The sequence below is a fragment of the Poromitra crassiceps genome (genome assembly GCF_964638095.1).
Source record: "Poromitra crassiceps genome assembly, chromosome: 5".
In the NCBI taxonomy this organism is placed as follows: domain Eukaryota; kingdom Metazoa; phylum Chordata; class Actinopteri; order Beryciformes; family Melamphaidae; genus Poromitra; species Poromitra crassiceps.
The window spans coordinates 38,274,155-38,294,283 of NC_139642.1; the positions used below are offsets into that span (position 1 = coordinate 38,274,155).

General features: G+C 43.5%; 1 protein-coding gene across 2 annotated transcripts in view; it reads right to left on the minus strand.

The window, feature by feature from the left end:
* caln1 (calneuron 1) overlaps positions 1-20,129 on the minus strand; it is a gene marked incomplete at both ends in the record, with an annotated part of 84,772 nt that overhangs the window by 62,502 nt on the left and 2,141 nt on the right. For both annotated transcript variants that reach the window (XM_083637486.1, XM_083637485.1), the window contains one exon: positions 4,251-4,372. In XM_083637486.1, the coding sequence (XP_083493612.1) occupies positions 4,251-4,372 (122 nt within the window). The remainder of the gene's footprint in view (positions 1-4,250; positions 4,373-20,129) is intronic.

Here is a 20,129-nt window from a genome sequence, read left to right on the forward strand (position 1 = left end):
GGACTGTGATGGTATTTATGATGGCTGCTATAGATGATTTGGTGTTATTGTCATTTCTGGTTATTTGATGTGCTTTTATTGTGTCTGTAAGTTCTGTGTTGTACCACAAACTGCAGGAGCACATTAACATTTTCTAAATCTAAGCCCGCACTGGTAAATTACCAAGTTGGTAATGCCAAGCTTTGCTGTGCTGTTGTTGTTGGCAGTGAATAGCTGTCTGTTGCAAATCCAAACAAAGACGTCCATAGCAGACCACCTCTCATGACTAACGTATTGCATTGTCAAATCTGTCAAAACAAGGGCATTGTCCAGGCAGTAAGTAAGACTTCTCTCTAAAAAAAATATAGGCAGCAGCCTCTCTGCAGACTGCCGAGAACTTAGAGTAGACTACAGCAGCTGTCTGATTCCACACTGCCAGCCATGTGAGAGCTCGGCCCGCTGTTGTAAGCCTTTTAAATGGTCCTGGACAAATACAATCAATTGGCTCTCTAAATATTGTGAGACAGAAGTGTTGAATGTGCAGAATGTGAATGTAAGCTGCATCGGCATACAAGAGCGACTGGGAGATACACGGCAATTGCTAATCATTGTTAAAAATGACACACAGAGTGGTGCAACTATTTCCACTGTCATCAGATGAAAACGGATAAAAGTCTACTTCCAGGAATTATTAGGAAAGCATAATGTGTTTCAAATAGGTTTCCTGCCTCTGGGTCACAAATACTCAGCACAAAACTACAGTCAGCAGTACAGCAAGACGCTGAAGGGAAGGGAGGGAGGAGTAGAGGAAATATCTCTCTTGGGTTTTGCGAGGTTTGTTCTAACACAAATATCAATTAAATTCAACACATTCCTCTTGATCTATCTAGAGAAAATTCACCGGCAGAGATCAAACTTCAAAAAATAAAATTGAACTGAAAATTGTATCGGGCATTCAAGTGAGCTGCCTTGCAAACAAAGCTATTAGTTGACCTGTTGGTGCAGAAACTCCCTCTTCAACCAATTGATGATTGTTAAGTGAAAGAGGAACAAAGCGGAAAGTGAAGCCTTAATCAGCAGCAGGGAGCAAGTTTGGCCAATTTGTCATATTATTTGGGGGAAACCTTAACGCTAAAACAAATACATGTCCGTAGTTAGTTGGGTATCAATTAAATCCATAACTGAAGCAGAACTCATACACTAAAATGGTAGGGGTGGGAATCACCAGATGCCCCACGATACGATATTATCACGATACTTAAGTCACAATATGATATTGCGATATGCTATTATTGCGATATATTGAATATTGCGATATTGCAATATATTGTGATTTATTACCTTTTTTCAACTGCAAATGATGTCCCCAAAGGAAAAAACTTTGTCAACATCTGTTTTATCTAATGACATAAGTCTGTTCATCTCACTTCAATAATCTTTATTGCAGCAAAATGGGATTGTCAAGCAGACAGACTGACCAACACTGTCATAAAAACCTGTCATAAATGTTGCATGCACTTTTTTATAACAGAATATCACGATACTTGGAATTCGATACAATACAATATATTGCCCACAAAATACCGCAATACTATGCTGTATCAATCCCCCCCCCCCCCCCCCCCCACCCCTACTAAATAGGAAGTGGGCCATTAATTAAGTCTACTTTCAGGAATAAAAAAAAAACATAATGTGTTTCAAATAGGTTTCCTGCCTCCGGGTCACCAAAATACTCAGTCAAATGAACTTCTACACCTGAGATAAGTGCCTTGCTCATGAGCACTTCCAGGATTATAACAGTGTAGAGCAGGGGTTTTCAATGTCTGAGACTGTGGGCCTCCCCTCAGACAAAGCTCAGAAAATGCCCACCCCTTAATTTACTTGCTTAGTTTCACTCAATTCCTGGGTGCCTATGGGATCATGATTATGTTATTTGATCCCAGACACTCAACAATTGAGCCAAGATAGCCTGATATTGCCGTATGACATAGTTCAGACTACACCAAATACATACATACATCTATCTGAAGGCATTTATTTGGTTTTGACTCCAAAAGTGGGAAAAACAAAAATATTCACCACTACTGTGTCTCTGAACTATCTCTTTAATCAAATCACACATTTAGGCTATTTTGATAACTAATGTAATAAATAATGTAATATTCTTTCACTTCTATTCACTGAGCCTCCCCTGAAACTGTTTGGAGGCCCGCCCCCCACTTTGAAAACTGCTGTTGTAGAGGATGAACTTCCCTCACTCAGACTTAACTAGATGGTCTGGACATAGTAACTGGCAACCTTCTGTCTACTGACCCAATATGTATTCATAATGAAATATAATTCTGTGCATGAATGCTCACAGGCTTCAATTTGTCAATCTTACCGTATTTGGTTGGTTGACCTCAGGAGAACCTCTTCTACTGTAACTGCGAGCTGTTCTTTCTCACCATACAACATTAAGTCGTTAAAATTGAATGAGAAATTCATGTGCCGCCAGTATCTCCATGCATATTAAAATTGCAGCAACACTGATAGTGTAGCTTGGCTATTACGGTGCGCTCTGCAGCCAATTTGCCGGGCGGCGGCTTAATGTGGCATCATTGGATTAATATTTCGGAGGTGTGGGGGTGCGTCTGGTTTGTTAGCTGCTTGTGCGGCTGCCTCTGCTGACTCGGGCAGACTACCATCGATCAGGCTCGTGTTCTACGGGCGGGGGGGTGATTACTCTCACAGAGTCGAAAACAAAGCGTTCTAAACACAGCCTCAGCTACAGCATAGAGAGAACTGATGTCAAAAAACCCGAAGCCAGCAGACCGCGAATGCTCCTGGTGAGATAAGCTATGTTAAGAATAATGGATTAGTCTGCTCGGAGGCTGTAAATGCTTGTTGGCTCTGCTGAAGTGTTGTTGCTTGTTTGTAGCATGCTTTGCAGCATCTACACTGTTGTCTGTGAAGGCTCTGCTAACTGCAGCACTGATTGGACCGTATTGGACGGACCAGCACCTGTTTTCTGAAACAAACCTATCACCAGTACAGTATGTGGTCTGCTGGTCTGTCTTGACCCAACACAGTTTGGGGGCCTACACAATCAGGTTTTGGATCAGGACCCAAATTTGCAAATCATTCCAGATCTGGTAATGTACGACTTCTGAATGTTCTTAATAACACATTAAAATTCAAATAGGTAAAATCCCCAAAGCCCTTTTCTGACATGACACTACACGGTCCACTCATACCTGATGTGAAACTCTGACAGTATTTCACAGACTGTGTTGTTTATCTGTGACATTTCTAAAGGTTATCCTAAAGGTAAGCCCAGAATAGAATAGACTGATCATGTGAGAATGAATGGCAAAATATTCAGTGGCACTGGAATGGGAACACAGTCATTTCCAAGAACTCCACTGACTTCATATTACTAATAACTAATGTGCTCAAATGAAAAAGAAAATGTTTTTCTTTCCAACAATACAACAACCTGACTAGTAAATGTTCACAGCAGAGTGGGAATTACACAGAGTTGCCCCTCCATTGCCCCTCCCTCTGGCCGTGATGCCCTGAGATCCCTAAGGCCAACTTGGCAGTGCCCTGCTACCAGCCTGTTACTGTCAGTTGCTTTAAAAGCGTCAGTGCTCTCAGTTTAATGTAACCTGCCCTATGCAAAGGATGTGTCATTGGTTCATTTTAGCACACATTTGAGAAGAATTGCTCTTCACGATGTCAATAGAGCAATGGCCTTTGTGCCCTGGCATGTGGCCTTGTGCCCTACAAAAATGTGCGACACCGAAGGCCAGCCTTGCCCCTAAAATGATGGAATTCCCACCCTGGTTCACAGTGGTCCCAAAATTGCAGAAACATTGATCTGATATCAAAATAGACAGATGTTTAACATTAAATGTATGTTTGCATGAACTGGGTATAGGTTGAAACCACTGTTGTTATATTAACTGGTGATCGTGAATAGCAAAATGAATATTTATGATCTGAAAATGTCACAGATTATTACTTTTACAACTACTGAAACGCTTGCTAGTAAATAAGCGACTCGGCTTAAAATGAACCCATAAACAATGCGTGATTTCTGATTAACTGCTCATATCTGCTGTGTATCTGCGATGTGGAAACATCTGCGCGTCCATATTCATTTGAAATGAAATGTTGCCGGTAATTACGGGGGCAGAAAAGCGGGCAGCAGCGACAGCCAAATCACTTTTAATGGACATTGAGTGTGACGTGAGGCAGGACAGCGGCCAGGCACTGATGTGTCTCACCGTCTAGCTCCTCCACGGAGATGCTGGCCAGCACGTCACTGTCGCTGTCCGACAGAGAGCGGCTCAGGTAGCTCCCCTTGTACAGCAGGCCTGCCGTCACATGGTGGAACGGCATCTTGTCCCTGGAGAGGAAGCAGACAGCGGAGGGACACAGTTAGACAGCAGTACAGCAAGACGCTGAAGGGGATGGGAGGGAGGAGAGGAAATGCCTCTCTTGGATTTTGCAAGGTTTGTTCTAACACAAATATCAATTCAATTCCAAACATTGATCTTTTTAGGCAAATTTCACCACCCGAGATACAACTTCCATGTGCGATATTTTACTGCAAGTTTCTTGTGGATGAGGAAATTGTATCGGGCATTCAAGTGGTGCTTTGCGACAACAAAGTTAAGAGTTGACCTGTGTGACGTGGAAACTCCCTCTTCAACCAACTGATGATTTTTATGTGAAATAGGATCAAAGGGACACGTGAAGCCTTAATCAGCTGCAGGGAGCGAGTTTGTCCCATTAGTGATATTAGTTGGGGAAACCCTTAACGCTAAAACAAATAAATGTCCAGGGGGTGTGTTAAATGAGATCCATATATGAAGCAGAACTCATTGACTAAATGGGAAGTGAGGGGGCCATTAACTATTGTCTCCCCCCGGGGTTTAGGAGGAAAATAAGAGCACATATAGAGGAGTGGTTTTGGCGAGTACCTCCCTCACTCTAATTGGATTTGGTCTTGATGAGCACTTGGAGGAGAAGCCTCTGAAACAAGACTAAGCGTTACTTACTGGGATATTACACTAAGCACTAGTGTGAATTAAACACCGTGCCGCTCTAAAGCATTTTGGCTTCTTGGCGCGTTCATCTCATTCAACAGTTCAAACTGTTGATCACTGATCGCAAGAGCTTTAACACAAAAGCACAAATGGCAGCATTTCGAAATCCCTATAAGTGATGCATTCGGTAAACCAGTGGGAAAGGAGATGCATGAAAAACATTAGAGTTGGTCTTTCCTTGGAGTTTTGAGCATCTGCATTGCACAGGGTTATTAAATAATCTGAGGTGAGTAATATTTCGTGAGCGTTACCTCAGACGCACAAGCTGTTCCATCCTGTTCCAGGTTACCAAAGCTGCTGGTGGAGCTACAGCAGCTGTAACTCAGATGCAACCATCACATCTGCTCAATTATTTTTTCTTTTTATCTAAGATTACAATATACTTTGCAATCAAATTTTGTTTGTTTTACTCAATTTCTCTGGTGTTTTGATTTAAAGTTATTCAGATGTGCAACTGCACAATTAACTGGAAAAGATATAGTAAGCAAGAAATTGAATACTGCAGTCTTCAAATTTGTTTTACAAAATACACAATACAGAAGACACACAATTTTTGCAACAGCTTCTGAAACAAGGTAGCCAGCGGTAGTGCTATGAAATGAGTAAACCTCACTCCCCAAGACCGTCAAGAGGGTGTCCACCCACTATGCCGACCACCCACAATGGCGACCTTAGGTTTAGCATGGGGGGTGGGAGAGGTTAGGTTTTGGGTTAGGGTCTGGGGGAGGTTAGGTTTAGGCGTGGGGGGTGGGAGAGGTTAGGTTTTGGGTTAGGGTCTGGGGGAGGTTAGGTTTAGGCGTGGGGGTTGGGAGAGGTTAGGTTTTGGGTTAGGGTCTGGGGGAGGTTAGGTTTAGGCATGGGGGGAGGTTAGGTTTGGCGTGGGGGCTGGGAGAGGTTAGCTCCAGCCGGTCCACCGACACGCTGCACGCCGCCTCGCTCATGAGCTGGTTCTGCTTGTGGGCTATCGGCATTGCGGCCTGTCGGCACATAGACACCGTCTAGTATAGTGACAGATGCTAGAGCTTGTAGATTTTTGCTTCCTTGCTAGAGCATCCCCCTCACATGCCAGAGCTTCCAAGTTTGATTCCCAGCTGCGGGGGACTATTAACTCATTGAGTGCCAATGACGACAATCGTCGTCAATTGCTTTAGTGACGTAGAGTGCCAATGACGACGATTGTCGTCAATTGCGTTTTTTGACAGTGGGACGTGGATCAAAGCCAGATCCATCTCCTGTAAAATTTTGGGGCATGTTGAATGTGTAAAATCTATTTTACCGACCCATTAGGTGGCGACAGTGCTCTCCAGATTAGAGAAAGCTGCTGCATAGCTTCTCCACACGATTAGCCACCAGAAAATAAAACCAAAGCCAAACCATGAGAATGGTTTGACGAGCGGCCGCCATCTGAACGTGGATCCGTGAGGCAGCAGAGCCTGCCATAGCAGGAGGCAGAGACTCGCCTGACACATGCAGCAGCCAGCACAGCGAGCAAAGCCACCAGAGACACTCCCATGGAGGAGGAGTTTGGAGTTGAGGGGGGTGTGGGTGCTGTTTATTGAAGGAAATTACTGTTCAGATGTTTCAGGTCAGAAAATATTAGTTTCAGAGTCAGTGATTTGCTTGAAATGCTTCATTTCACAAAAGGCTCAATATCTCAGCTCCTAGATGGAAACGCCATTTTTTGCTGTTTTTGACCTATCTTCTCCGGCTGATAACTAAAGAACGGAAAATGATATCAATAAACTTTTTTTTGCTGCTGATACAATAGAGTCTCATCGTTCTTTGTGCATGTTCGGTGTTTACATAGTAATATCACACAATATTCTGTGGGCCTCGAGAAATCACTGAAAACGCTCTGAAACTCTGGCACTGGGAGCGTCCGTTCTCCAAAAGTGGCTGGCACTCAATGAGTTAAGTGCTTAAATCAAATCAATGTCAAAATAATCTTAAATTTTAGTCAAACTGAGCAAAGCACTGTCATCTCATTGCACATGGAAAGCTTAAAGAAAACAGCAGTGGAAAGAAATCACGTTGAAAAAGCTGCCCACGTGTTCTCCAAATTCATATCACCAGCAAAATAAATCATCAGAAGAAATATTCCAAATTATTTTTTGTTCTCATCAGCTCCTGAAGGCATTTTATTTGCGTGTCCATCTATAGGCGCTCATGGTTCACTAGCTGACGCTGCCAGGCATTCGTTACCTCACGAATGGAAAACTGGTTTCCCTCATCCCTCATTGTTTGTCAGTTCAATAAGCTTACATATCAAGAGGTCTGCTTTCCTCACACATAACGTCACGGTCTTCATTTCCTAATTCATCAATTATGTAGTCATCTCTCAGCTGTCATTTGGAATATTACAATCATCGCTCTTGTGATATTATTGCTACAAGCTGACCTACAGTTTGTGATGGAGCTATTTTCTGTGCTGGTCCAGATTGCTGGGGTTAACATAAACGATATTGATCAGAATTATTGATGCACGTCAATACGGTAAATCCTCCAGGAGCACAGTGTGCACTCATTGCCAAATAAATCAATGAATTCACACTTTGTTACAGGTAGAAAAGGTGAATGCTTTTGAAAATGCTTTGTTTTGAAAGAATAACAATAAAAACTGGGATGATAAATTGATTGCAGTTCATTCTTTGCAGCTCAAACCTTTGCTTCTAATGGATCATGGATCAGGTGATGTGGTGTGTGGTGTGCGTGTAAGTGTGCGTGTGCGTGTGAGTGTGCGTGTGAGTGTGTGTGTGTGTGTGCGTGTGAGTGTGCGTGTGTGTGGACGGTTGTAGCTTTTATTTGGAGTTGGCTCACGTTTCCCCCCTTTCACACTTTTGGCTGTGTTCTTAAATAGCCTATAGTGATTATCCCACTAAGAGCTCTACCTGGAAGAGAGAGATGGGGGTCAACAAGAACCACCATGTACAGAGAGAGGGGAGAGAGAGTGAGAGGGGAGAGAGAGCTAGAGGGAGAGAGAGAGAGAGGGGCAGAGAGAGAAAGAGAAGGTAAGAGTGAAATAAATGAAGCATTGCATTAGTTCATGCAGGACACGGAAGTCATAGGCTATGCCCAAGCTGTAATCAGCTGACAGCCCACTGATTGGATCAGCATTTCATCATTCACCAATCACATCCATTCTCACAAAAAAGACGCCCATTTAAATATGGCTGTCTGGGCTACTCTAATGCTGCCACACGCATCGCTGCTGCAGTGCTGCTGCTGCTGCTTTGCCTCCATCCCAGCCACCAACGTTCAGAGTCTTACATGGGTCAAAGGTTAAACATATGTATTCAGCGTCTTGCTTGGGTTCAATCTTCTTGTATACTGTACCTATAGCCATGGGGGATTCTGCATTGCGCTCCCTGTGCAGCTTAGCATGCTGCTGGGCTGATTCAGGGAGCATCTTCTGTAAAGAGCGGCGCCATCAGCGCCAAACATAACTGTATTTCCATTTATTGCAATAAATGTTAAATCTACGAGGAGAGTGTTCCTGAATTAACTTTTGACAATACACATCATGGAGTTGGGGGGCAAATCATAGGGTTGGGGGGAAAAAGTGATTTAAGTGATTTCAGCTGCAGTCTCATATCTAAGAAATGAAGTCTTAGACTATTTTCAATAATGAAGACTACTTAACAGCAACGCCCAATCTCGTCATATCACAGTGCACGCCCCCTTTCTTTGAGGTCGTATAACCTATTCATTGTTAGGCTCGCCCCCTTTCTCTGATGCTGTCCCCTCACCCATTCACAGTTTACCACACATGTGGCAATAACCAATCAGCCCAAGGTATTCCTCTCCAGCTGATCCCAATCACCTAATCAGCGTAGTATATCAGGGTCCATGTTTACTCTGTTTGCTATGTGCTGTGTATGTGTCATTCTCAGTTGCTGATCATCATCGCTGAAGCAGTTGTTTTGCCCCACCTCCTCCCCTGACACCACCATCGGTCATGACTCCTGATAGAAGAATTCCCTATGGGGGATTTCCTATCCTATTCTTCACTGACGACGCCCTCTCATCATCTCAGGAGAGCGTCATCATATCATGGAGTCATACGCCAAAATTAATATGTTGTCTCATTAAAGCTTGTTATACTTTCTACTAGTCTCTCATTATTGAAATGACATTCAGATGGTATTTTCTCTTTGGAATGAGAGCACAGCTTAGCACGTTGTATCTTGGGTCATCACACTTGCTGTGAGTCTGGATGAACTCAGTACTGTGAAGACAAAGTAGGAGACAAAATGAACTGAAGATGAGGACGCTCAGCCAAGTTCTTAGTCTGCTCTGCTGTGTGGCAGCATTTTGGGTTTCCAATATAGTAACACGAACACAATTATGCACTAAATGGGGGTAAATCTTGTGTTTGAGTTTTAAATATGGTTCAGAGGTCTTAGATATCTGTTTCTCTGTGCACTACATTTTCAGTGACAAAGGAGAGTACTAATGATGTATGACTTGTTTTTATTCTTTGGCGATGAAATTGGTCTTAAAGTTTATTTTTCCAATCATAATTGTCTTCAGTGAGATTTCAAAATGTCATGATAATATCAAACCATGAACCCTGGCTGTATTGCGTATTGAATGTGCAACCCACAAGTCATTAACTGGATCTGAACGACTCTTTGGTTGCATCGAGAGTGATGATGTTCTGCTTCTATGATAGTTTCTAAAAGTCATGCAGACACACAGAGAGGGCTGCAGTCAACGTCCCCAAGTCCAAATCAATTCCAAAATCAGGTCCAACATATGGGTCGAGAGTCGAGACCAAGAACAAAATGAAAGGGGAGATCCTGAGCAGTTTCTTAAGGATCAACATTTTCAACTGCTCAAAGATGGAGGTCGGCTACAAGTGAGTGATAAATATTTCATAATGCAAATTAAAAGCATCTTATCTTAGCATCTTTTTTTGTGCATTATGGTTTATTACTGTACCTCTTCTATAAGCTGTTGTGATTCCAACAGAGGTCATTAAGTCATTAATTACTTAATGTCCCTTTAATTTGTTTGTAGCAATGGGTAGGAAACAAACAGGTGGACCAGGTGGAGACAAAATATTTAGATGGGCAGGAAAAAGACATGTCGAAAATCAGTAATGGCTGAGACAAAGACAAGTCAAAATAGACACGAGACATCCAAGACATGAGAAAAGACAATGGCCTGGAGGTCGCACTCAAGATCCAAATAATCAAAAGAGAAAAGGAAACTTGACATGATTGGCAGGCACTCCAAGCCACTAATGTAGCAAGTCAAAAAAATAATTGAGAGCACAGAAAGTGTGTGTGTGTGTGGGGGGGGGGGGGGGGGGCATGGCACATTAACAGACCGGGGATAAGATTTTATGACAAATTAATCTCACAGGGAGATCATGTTTATTCACACAGAAATCGAACTGTGAGATTAAACTGTAAAAAAAAAAGACCTTCAACTGCTGAGGAAGGGACTGTGGAAGACAGTCGTCCACAGCCTGCAGCATTATTACACTTAATTAAACTGATCAAGGTCTCAACTGAACAAACTGCCCTTCAGGAGGAGAGCAACATAATCAACACTTACTGTAAATCACAAGCGTCCCATTGAGACTGAGGTTTGTCACACTCCTCTTCCCCATCTAATGGCTCCCTGATTTCACTGCGCACTCTGCCTGCTTGTGAAATACAGACAAAGAGAGGCCAGATCCCTCTCTGGGATTTAGCGCTCAAATTTACAAGCTGATAAAAATGAGCTGTAGAAATGACCCATAGAGATACACTCGTTATGTCAGTATTTCACTGAGCAAAACTGTGGCTCTAACTAACTCTGGGAAGGTGCAGACTTACCGTCTGTCTAATTTAAACGGGCTGTAAAGGCCAGACAACAGCTCTGTGTGTGTGTGTGTGTGTGTGTGTGTGTGTGTGTGTGTGTATGTGTGTGATAAAACAGTACGGTAATAAGGGTTTCCAACTTCCATGATTGGAAGTTGGAAATGCTCATTACTGTTTTGCTTGCACCTGTGTTTACCCTGCCTTTTCAACACAAAATGCCCCCCCGTGAAAAGGGTCTATTGTAAAGGGACGTAGCACGTAGGAGGACCATGCTACCCTGACCGCCCACCCGACTGGCCAGAGGAGGCACTAGTGCAGCGACCAGGTCGGACACATACCCTTAATCTGCCATCACACCCGCAGACATGGCCAATTGTGCCAGTACTGTATACATGCCCGGACCAAGCCGAAGGTACCATGGGGTCTTGAACCTGCGGCCCTCATGTTGGTAAAGCCGGGAATCTACTGCACTACCCAGAGTGACACTCCTCAGCAGCTGTATCTTGTGTTGCAGTGGAAGTACAGAGGCCAAAACAGGGTCAATCTTCTGTTTATCCAGTCAGTTGCATCCGGAGATTCCAGACAGATCCTATTCAGACAAATAGTGACTGTGTACATCATCATGTGAAGAACGTGCAGCACAATGACACATGAACACCACACTAAAAGCAGATCAAACTTGCCTCTGTTTTATAGGACCGTAACTCAAACTTTACATTACATTTCAGGCCATTAGCTGATGCTCTTCTCCAAAGTGACTTTCAGTGAGTGAGCGAGTCGGGATTCAGCGTCTGGCTCAAGGACGAGCTGACAGGACGCTCAGCTGCTGACGGATACACCGGCTGTTGCGGGGATTGAACCTGTGAGATTTTGGGTTATTATGGGATGGTCCCTCTAATCAATAAACCTCCCTGTATCTTGTCTCTATAGATTTGGCCTGACACTGTGAGCAACACGATTAACGAGTCACCACAGAAATCCATTTGTTTCATAAAGAGTGGAGCTGCCAGGAAAACTCAGTCAATATATGAACATAGAGCTGAGAAAAGTTGGCCAAACTTTTGGCGGCTGTCAACAGCCAATTAGATGTCCACATCTTGCTCAGAGCAAATCCCCTGAGAGGGGCATTAAAGCCAAGGTTTCATTCATTATTCATTTTTCTATAAACAATACTTCGGCCTGGCAAGTGCAAATTAGGGATGTCAACGGTTAACCATTAACCGATTAACCGCATGTTTAAGCATGTTGGTCGGGGGGGCGCTCGTGAGCAGCAACATGTAGACACGTATGTGACTTGAGCTCTGCATGAAAAGGACAATTTCGTTAAATTCCAGCCTCTAAACCAACTTCTCGACTGCCTAAATAACATCCTAGCCTATCGCGGCATAACGCAATCCATTTCTGGCTGTTTTATTAAACAACAACCAACGCAGGTGTCGATGAGAAGAAGGACGCGGCGGCAAGCTAACCTAGCCTCTGAACAAAAAGCGCCTGCAGGAAGCATGTCGGAGGAAGCCGTCGCTACCATAATGGAGGCTATCAAAGCCTCAGAACAACGGGTTACGACCAAAATAGAAAGCTCTGTTTCTGATCTATCGACGGACCTGCATGCGAAAATTGAGAGCCTCTCAGATGAGCTGCGAAAAGAAATAACCAAGGTCCGCTCTGAAGCGCAAGTGGCTCTGGTTAGCACAAACAAGGAAATCAAGCTACAAGCTACGTCGATACGGCACCTGGAGGAGGGTGCTAACCACTACTCTGACCGGATTATGGAGCTAGAAACCCAGGTGAAGTCGCTAACCTCCCAAACTGAGCAACTAGCAACCAAAGCAGACGATCTGGAGTCCAGGCAACGCAGAGACAACTGCCGGATAATCGGGGTGGAAGAATGCTTTGGAGATACTCGTATGGAGGTGCCGGTGGCTAAGCTACTTCAAGATGCGTTGGGCCTCGACTACGCTCCCACGCTGGACCGGGCCCACAGAAGCTTAATGCCCAAACCGAAAGAGGGGGACCCCCCGAGACCGGTCGTGGTTAAATTTCATTATTTCCAGGAGAAGATAGACGTTCTGAGGAAGGCATCAAACAAGCGCCCCATTCATCACAACAACAAACAGATCTTCATCTACCCGGATTTCACGATCGCAGTGAGGAAACGCCGAGCAGCCTTCAAGGAGGCACGGGAGTTGCTAAGCAGATGCCCAAACACCAGGTTCGGCCTCCTTTTTCCTGCTACACTGAAGATTACAGCCTCGAATGGAGACCAGAGATCATTCGACAATCCGGTGGAGGCAAGGGAATACATAGTAAGGCATTTACAAACGAGGGACCAAGGCTAACGCTAATGTTATTGCTAAGCAAAGGGCAGCACGCAGACCGACCCTAATTTCATTAGCCTGCTAAAAACATAAGTCTAAGATTGTCATTGGCCACCACTATTCAATAAGGTGTTAAAATATATGGGACAGAGGTGTAACGTTAAACGGTCCGTGTCGCGGTTGTGTTTCTTGTTTTTGTTTTGTTCTATCTCCGTTGGCAACGGACATTACTGCCACAGTGGTCTACAAAGAGTTTACACTGACAAGAGGAGGCGATGCTTTCACTGACAAGAGGAGGCAGGCCGCCATCTTGGCCTGACGGAGCCTCCCTCTGATTGGCCTTTACCGGTTTGTCCCACTCAAGATAGCGGATGTCAAATAGCAATTGACTGTGCCTCAGATACTTTGGGACATGGCAACACGGACTTTTATTTTATTTTATTTCTCCCAATGCCATCACCAGTCCCGACTGCCAATAGTGGTAGGTGCAGAAGAGGAAGGAAAAAGAGAAGGAAGGAAAAACAAAAAACAAAGGAAAAATAATTAAAAAAAAAAAAAAAAAAAAAACCTTGTTGTGCCTTCTAAACTGATTCATAGGCCAGACTGTTTACTCTAAATGCCGTTCTTATTTTATTTTATTTTATTTTATGTGTTGTCCCCTGTTTGAATCGCTATCACAGCCTGAATGGTTATAGACGGCAATAATCACCAAATGAGTACATGTGGCAGTGGTCAAAACTCACTATATCAGGGAAGTTAAAATATGTTAGAGGATTATTTTCCTTCTACTGTTCGATTCATGCATAGCTCTTACAGGGTTTAGTCAGATACCAGGTGTTTCGTTTGATGGAAAGCTCATCTGGCGTTAGAGCAACTCTCAATTTGGGGCAGATAGCCTCTAGGGAAGGGAACCAAGAGCATTTGTTTTTCATTTTGTCTATTTGTGATGTATGTTTAAAAGATCCGAATATTTTGTCTATAGTAAGCAATGGCTGATTCATTCCCTTGCTGTTTTTGGTTAGGATGACGCCGCAAAGACAGATACCCAGAGCTACGGGCTCTGTAAGTTTTATCTCCTGGAATATTAGAGGTATGGGCAGTGCGGTTAAACGCAACAAAATATTCTGTCATTTAAAATCATTTAACCCAGACGTCATGTTCTTACAGGAGACACACTTAAAGACTAATCACCACACTAGGCTTAGAAACAACTGGATTGGACAGGTCTATCACTCTAATTTTAACCATAATTCCAGGGGTGTAGCAATCCTTTTCAAAAAGGGTGTCCAGTTTGATCTAACTAAATCGATTCAAGACCCTAATGGCCGTTACATTATACTAGTTGGCATAATATACAATACTCCTGTCATACTCATAAATATATATGGCCCAAATTGGGACGACCCGCAATTCTTCACTAAACTAATAACTTCTATTCCTGATGTTGATACTCACCAACTTATTGCTGCTGGAGACCTAAACTGTGTATTGAATGCACAACTAGACAGATCCAACCCCAAGCCAGGCAGTCAACTATCCAAGGCGGGAACAGTTGTCAACACGTTCATGCAGTCTTATGGTCTTACAGATCCGTGGAGGAGACTCAACTCCGCTACAAAACAATTTTCGTTTTTTTCACCAGTCCACAAAAGCTATTCTAGAATAGACTATTTCTTAATATATGACAGTCTCTTTCCATCAGTCACCAACTCACAATACCATGGTATTGTTATTTCAGACCACGCCCCAGTGCAGCTGGACATACATTTTCCTGACAATGTACACTCTCGACGATCGTGGAGGCTTGACCCCTCGCTACTGCTGTGCGCCGAGTTCAAAGAATTTGTGGACAAGCAAATAGGGTTCTTTCTCGATACAAATGACAGCCCAGACATATCACGATGCACGTTGTGGGAGACATTGAAAGCCTACATCAGAGGACAAATAATTTCATACACAGCCTACAAAAATAAACAACGTAATAAGCGCCTGTTAGAAATTGAACAATCTATACTGGATCTAGATAAAAGATATGCGTCTTCCCCCTTATCAGAACTTCACAAAGAGCGTCTTCTTTTACAAGTAGAATTCAATACCCTTTCCACTCATCAGGCAGTGAAGAATATACTCAGAACGAAACACAGGTTCTACGAACATGGAGACAAAGCAGGCAGAATACTCACACACCAACTCAGACAAACATCCACCAACTCCCAAATTACAGAGATAAATACTGGTCCAGAGACAACCACATGCAACCCCCAACTTATTAACAATCAATTTAAGAAATACTATTCAAACTTATACCGCTCCGACGTAGGAACAAATAATGGTGCAATGCAATCATTCTTGGATGAACTAGATACTCCCACTCTTGACTCAGAAGTCCAGACATCTCTTGATGAGCCGCTTACCATCTGTGAGATACAAGCTGCGATTCAGTCCATGCAGACCGGAAAGGCCCCAGGACCTGATGGGTTCCCGGCTGAGTATTACAAGGCCTTCTCCCCCAAGCTCGTACCGATCCTCAAAGCCATGTATGATGAAACACTAGAAAAGGGTAATTTACCGCCAACCCTCACACAAGCGACCATATCAGTTTTGTTAAAGAAGGATAAAAACCCGCTTGACTGCTCATCTTACAGACCCATCAGTCTTCTATGTTGTGACTATAAGATATTGACCAAATCCCTTTCAAACCGTCTAAACGAGGTGATGCCTACAATTATACATCAAGACCAGACAGGCTTCATACCAGGACGACAGTCGTTCTTTAATGTGAGGCGGCTACTCAATATAATACACTCAGCCCACTCAGCACAGCTACCTGAGGTGGTCTTATCACTAGACGCCGAAAAGGCATTCGATAGGATAGAGTGGGAGTATCTACATGCAGTTTTAAAGAAATTTGGATTCGGGGAAACATTTTGTAAATGGATCAGTATTTTGTATGACAGCCCCAGCTCGTCTGTTAAGACAAATGGTGTAATTTCAGATTATTTCCCACTATGCAAAGGGACTCGTCAAGGTTGCGGTCTTTCGCCATTTCTATTCGATTTAGCCATAGAACCACTTGCTATTGCGATTAGAGAGGAGGAGAGAATTAGGGGCATCACAAGGGGGGGAGTAACTCACAAGGTTTCGTTATACGCAGATGACCTGCTCCTCTATGTAGCCGATCCAATACAGTCCATCCCGCACCTTTTACATCTGGTGCAGGAGTTTGGGAATTTCTCTGGTTACAAATTAAATTTAACTAAAAGCCTCCTTTTTCCTGTGAACAGTATCAGCAAAACACTAAAATATGACCAATTCCCCTTTAAAGTGGAACCTCAATCCTTTCAATACTTAGGGGTACAAATAACTGGCTCCTTTAAATCACTCACAGTGGCAAACTTTAATAAACTGTTAGACCGAACGAAGGCAGATCTAGAGCGGTGGTCAAGCCTCCCGATCTCATTAGCCGGACGTGTCAACACCATCAAAATGACAGTATTACCAAAATTCCTATATTTATTTCAAGTACTCCCTGTTTGGCTCCCTAAACAGTTCTTTATTAAGCTGGGAAGATGTATTAATACCTTTGTGTGGAACAAGTCAACCCCTCGAATGAAAAAGATCTATATGGAGAGACCTAAACCCGAAGGAGGGCTGGGCCTCCCAAATTTTTTAAATTATTATTGGGCAGCGAATATCTCTAAGTTACCTTTTTGGGTTTTGGCATTCATGGGTGAAGACGGGCCCTCCTGGGCACCAATGGAACTTGCCTCACATTCATCAATCTCACCGATGTCATTGTTATCTGCTCCACTATCAGCATGCACTAAGACTAACATTTTTTCCAACCCAGTAGTGTCGAATTCTATTAAAATCTGGATACAATTTCGCAGACATTTTAATCTTAACCAGATAAGTGGACTTTCTCCTGTGTCCCTGAACCATCTCTTTCTGCCCTCACAGATTGATTCAAGTTTTGCTGGTTGGCACAGACATGGGTTAGTTTTCTTTGAAGATCTATTCGACAGTGAATCGTTCTTGTCGTTTGAATATCTATGTAAAGATCACGATATACCAAAATCACACTTTTTCAGGTATCTCCAAGCTCGCAGCTTTGCGTCCAAACATTTCTCCAACTACCCTAAACCTCCAAGTAAGGATGTCACTCACCGATTGTTGAACTTGAATCCGTATGTGAGGGGCCTAATTTCCAGGGCGTATAACGTCATTCAGAATATAGATCCACCAACAACGACTAAACTAAGGCAGGCTTGGGAACATGACCTAGAAATGAAAATCTCGGAGGATGTCTGGGAAGACTGCATATCAACTATTCATACTTCTTCTATTTGTATTAGACATGGGTTAATTCAATTCAAGGTTTTCCACAGAATACACTATTCCAATGACAGACTTGCTAAAATATACCCATCTGTTAGTCCCACTTGTCCTAGATGCAGTAACCCAGTCTCCTTAGGTCACATGTTCTGGTCCTGTCCCTCGCTAATTAAGTTTTGGTCTGATGTGTTTGAATGCCTTTCTGTTCTATGCAATGCGTCTCTTGAACCCAACTCACTGACCGCCATTTTTGGTGTTATTCCATTGGAAACTTTTGTTACAAATTCAAAAAAGAAAGCGGTGGCATTCAGCAGCCTCATAGCACGCAGATTGATTCTAACAAATTGGAAATCCGACAAACACCCCCCTTTTAAGAGATGGATTCAGGAGGTGCTATCCTTGCTTCAACTTGAGGAAATACGACATACACTGAAGGGGTCGTATGGAAAATTTCTCAGAGTGTGGTCTCCTTTTATTGTGCATGTAAAAGAATTACTCTGACCTGTCACCTGAACATCTAGCCTATTGCTACCACAACCTATATCTGACACTGGATCTTTTTTGTTTTTGTTTTGTTTTGTTTGTTTTATATTTGTTTTTGCTTTGTTTCTGTTGTCTTTCTGTTGGTATGTGCTCTTGGTCTAAGGGGAGGTAGGGAGGGGAAAGGGGTGGGTAATATGTGGGTCTATGTTTGTAAGAGTCTATGTGATTGTGGTTGTTTGTCTGAATAATTGCAAAACTGTAAATAAAGTTATAAAAAAAAAAAAAAAAAAGCATGTTGGTCAATTAATTTACATACAACAGTGTTGCCAATCTGGCTTTTTTCCCCCTCCTTCATCGGAAGCAATGTCACCGTAAGTATATTAAAAGTGGCACAAGCGTTAAAGTGACGTACAGCATGATGGGGTGGGGGTGTCAAATGCTTTAAATTAGTTCATTAGACAAATATAAATAGTGAAGAGAGTTTTGATGTGTTTTACACTTTTTGGTCACGATGGAGGAGCGACGCGATCTGCAAGGGGGTTGGAGCGGAGGGAACAAGGCGAGGTTTGGACCCTGACCATAGATTGCAGATACGGAGGAGCTGTCTGGTGTACTGCCCTGTAGGCCAATACCAGTGTCTTGAATTTGGGCCAAGATGGGAAGCCAATGAAGGTCCCAGAAGAGGCGCGTGACATGAGACAATTTAGGTTGGTTGAACACCAGACGGGCTGCAGCGTTCTGGATGAGCTGGAACAGTTGGATGGCAGAGGCACGTAGCCCACCCAGAAGAACGTTGCAGTAGTCCAGGTGGGAGATGACCAGTGCCTGAATCAGAAGTTGTATCGCTTGCTTCCCTCATAAGAAACGGACGAAGATGTGCTGCTAACCAGCTGTTTAGTGAGCTAGCAGCTGCTAAGCTAATGTCAGGTGACGTTTTCATAATACGCTTTTTATTTCTCCTCACAAAAATTACTCCAGGCAGTGCTTTTTCCACATCAAAAAACACAGCCTTACGCTTCGTTCACACAGACAACCTACGCCTTGCCTTGCCTCAACCCGCGCCTACGCCGAGCTGGGCGTGAACCTGTTACACGCTTTTGCGATCACACCGCACACCTTTTGCACGCCGAACCTGGAGCCGAGTCACAAGCGCCTCTCCTCTCTCCCGACTGTATTTTTTCACGTGTTGTCCAGAATTGTCATGGGTAGCCTCTACTCTAGGTAAAATAAATCGGATATATTTAATGTTCTATTGATGCTGGATATGTATAACCAGGTCTGACTATAGTCGGACATTTTAGAGAGGTGATCTTGCAAGAATATGTGCTGGCACAACAACAACATTGTCCATCTTGCTTCTTCGGTCGCTATTCTCTCTCATGAAGATTTGTTTGCCGACGGGGAGAAAGCCCCACGTGATAGCTACCCGTCAATCTCTCTGTCTCTCTGCTCAACATGTTGTAGTAACTCCATTTTATTTTGAAATTCAGTTGACTTTGCTATTTCCGACGGATATTGTGCGTTTTTCTTTCATGGCTTGACAGAAGAAGTCTGCCTGCACGCGCCTTGTCGGCTTCAAAATAGAACTCACGCCTATTCGATAAAATCGGCAAGGCACAGGCAAGGCGTGGGTACACGCAGGGTTCACGCTCAGGCGGCCGGTGTACACAGCCTCGTTGACTAAAACGGACGCCTATTAAAAAGCGTGGGTAAAGGCAAGGCATAGGCAAGGCTTGGGTCGTCGGTGTGAACCCAGCCTTAGAGGATATCACCTTGTCTTTTTGAAATACTGAGCAATGAGCATCAGATAATAATTTCTGTCCAAAGTGGATATAGAGTGATTTGGAAATTGGAATGGAGCCTGACACAGTAGAGACTATTACTTCATTATACCACTTGTAAGTCTTGCCAGTTTTGTTAGACTGGGTCACAGCTGAACTGAACCCAATTACAGGAGAAAGATAAATACAACCAATGCAACTGAATCTGTGTCTGTGTGTGTGTGTGTGTGTGTGTGTGTGTGTGTGTGTGTGTGTGTGTGTGTGTGTGTGTGCGCGAGCGTGTGCGCCAGCGTGTGTGCGTGCGTGTGTGTGTGTGTGTGTGTGTGT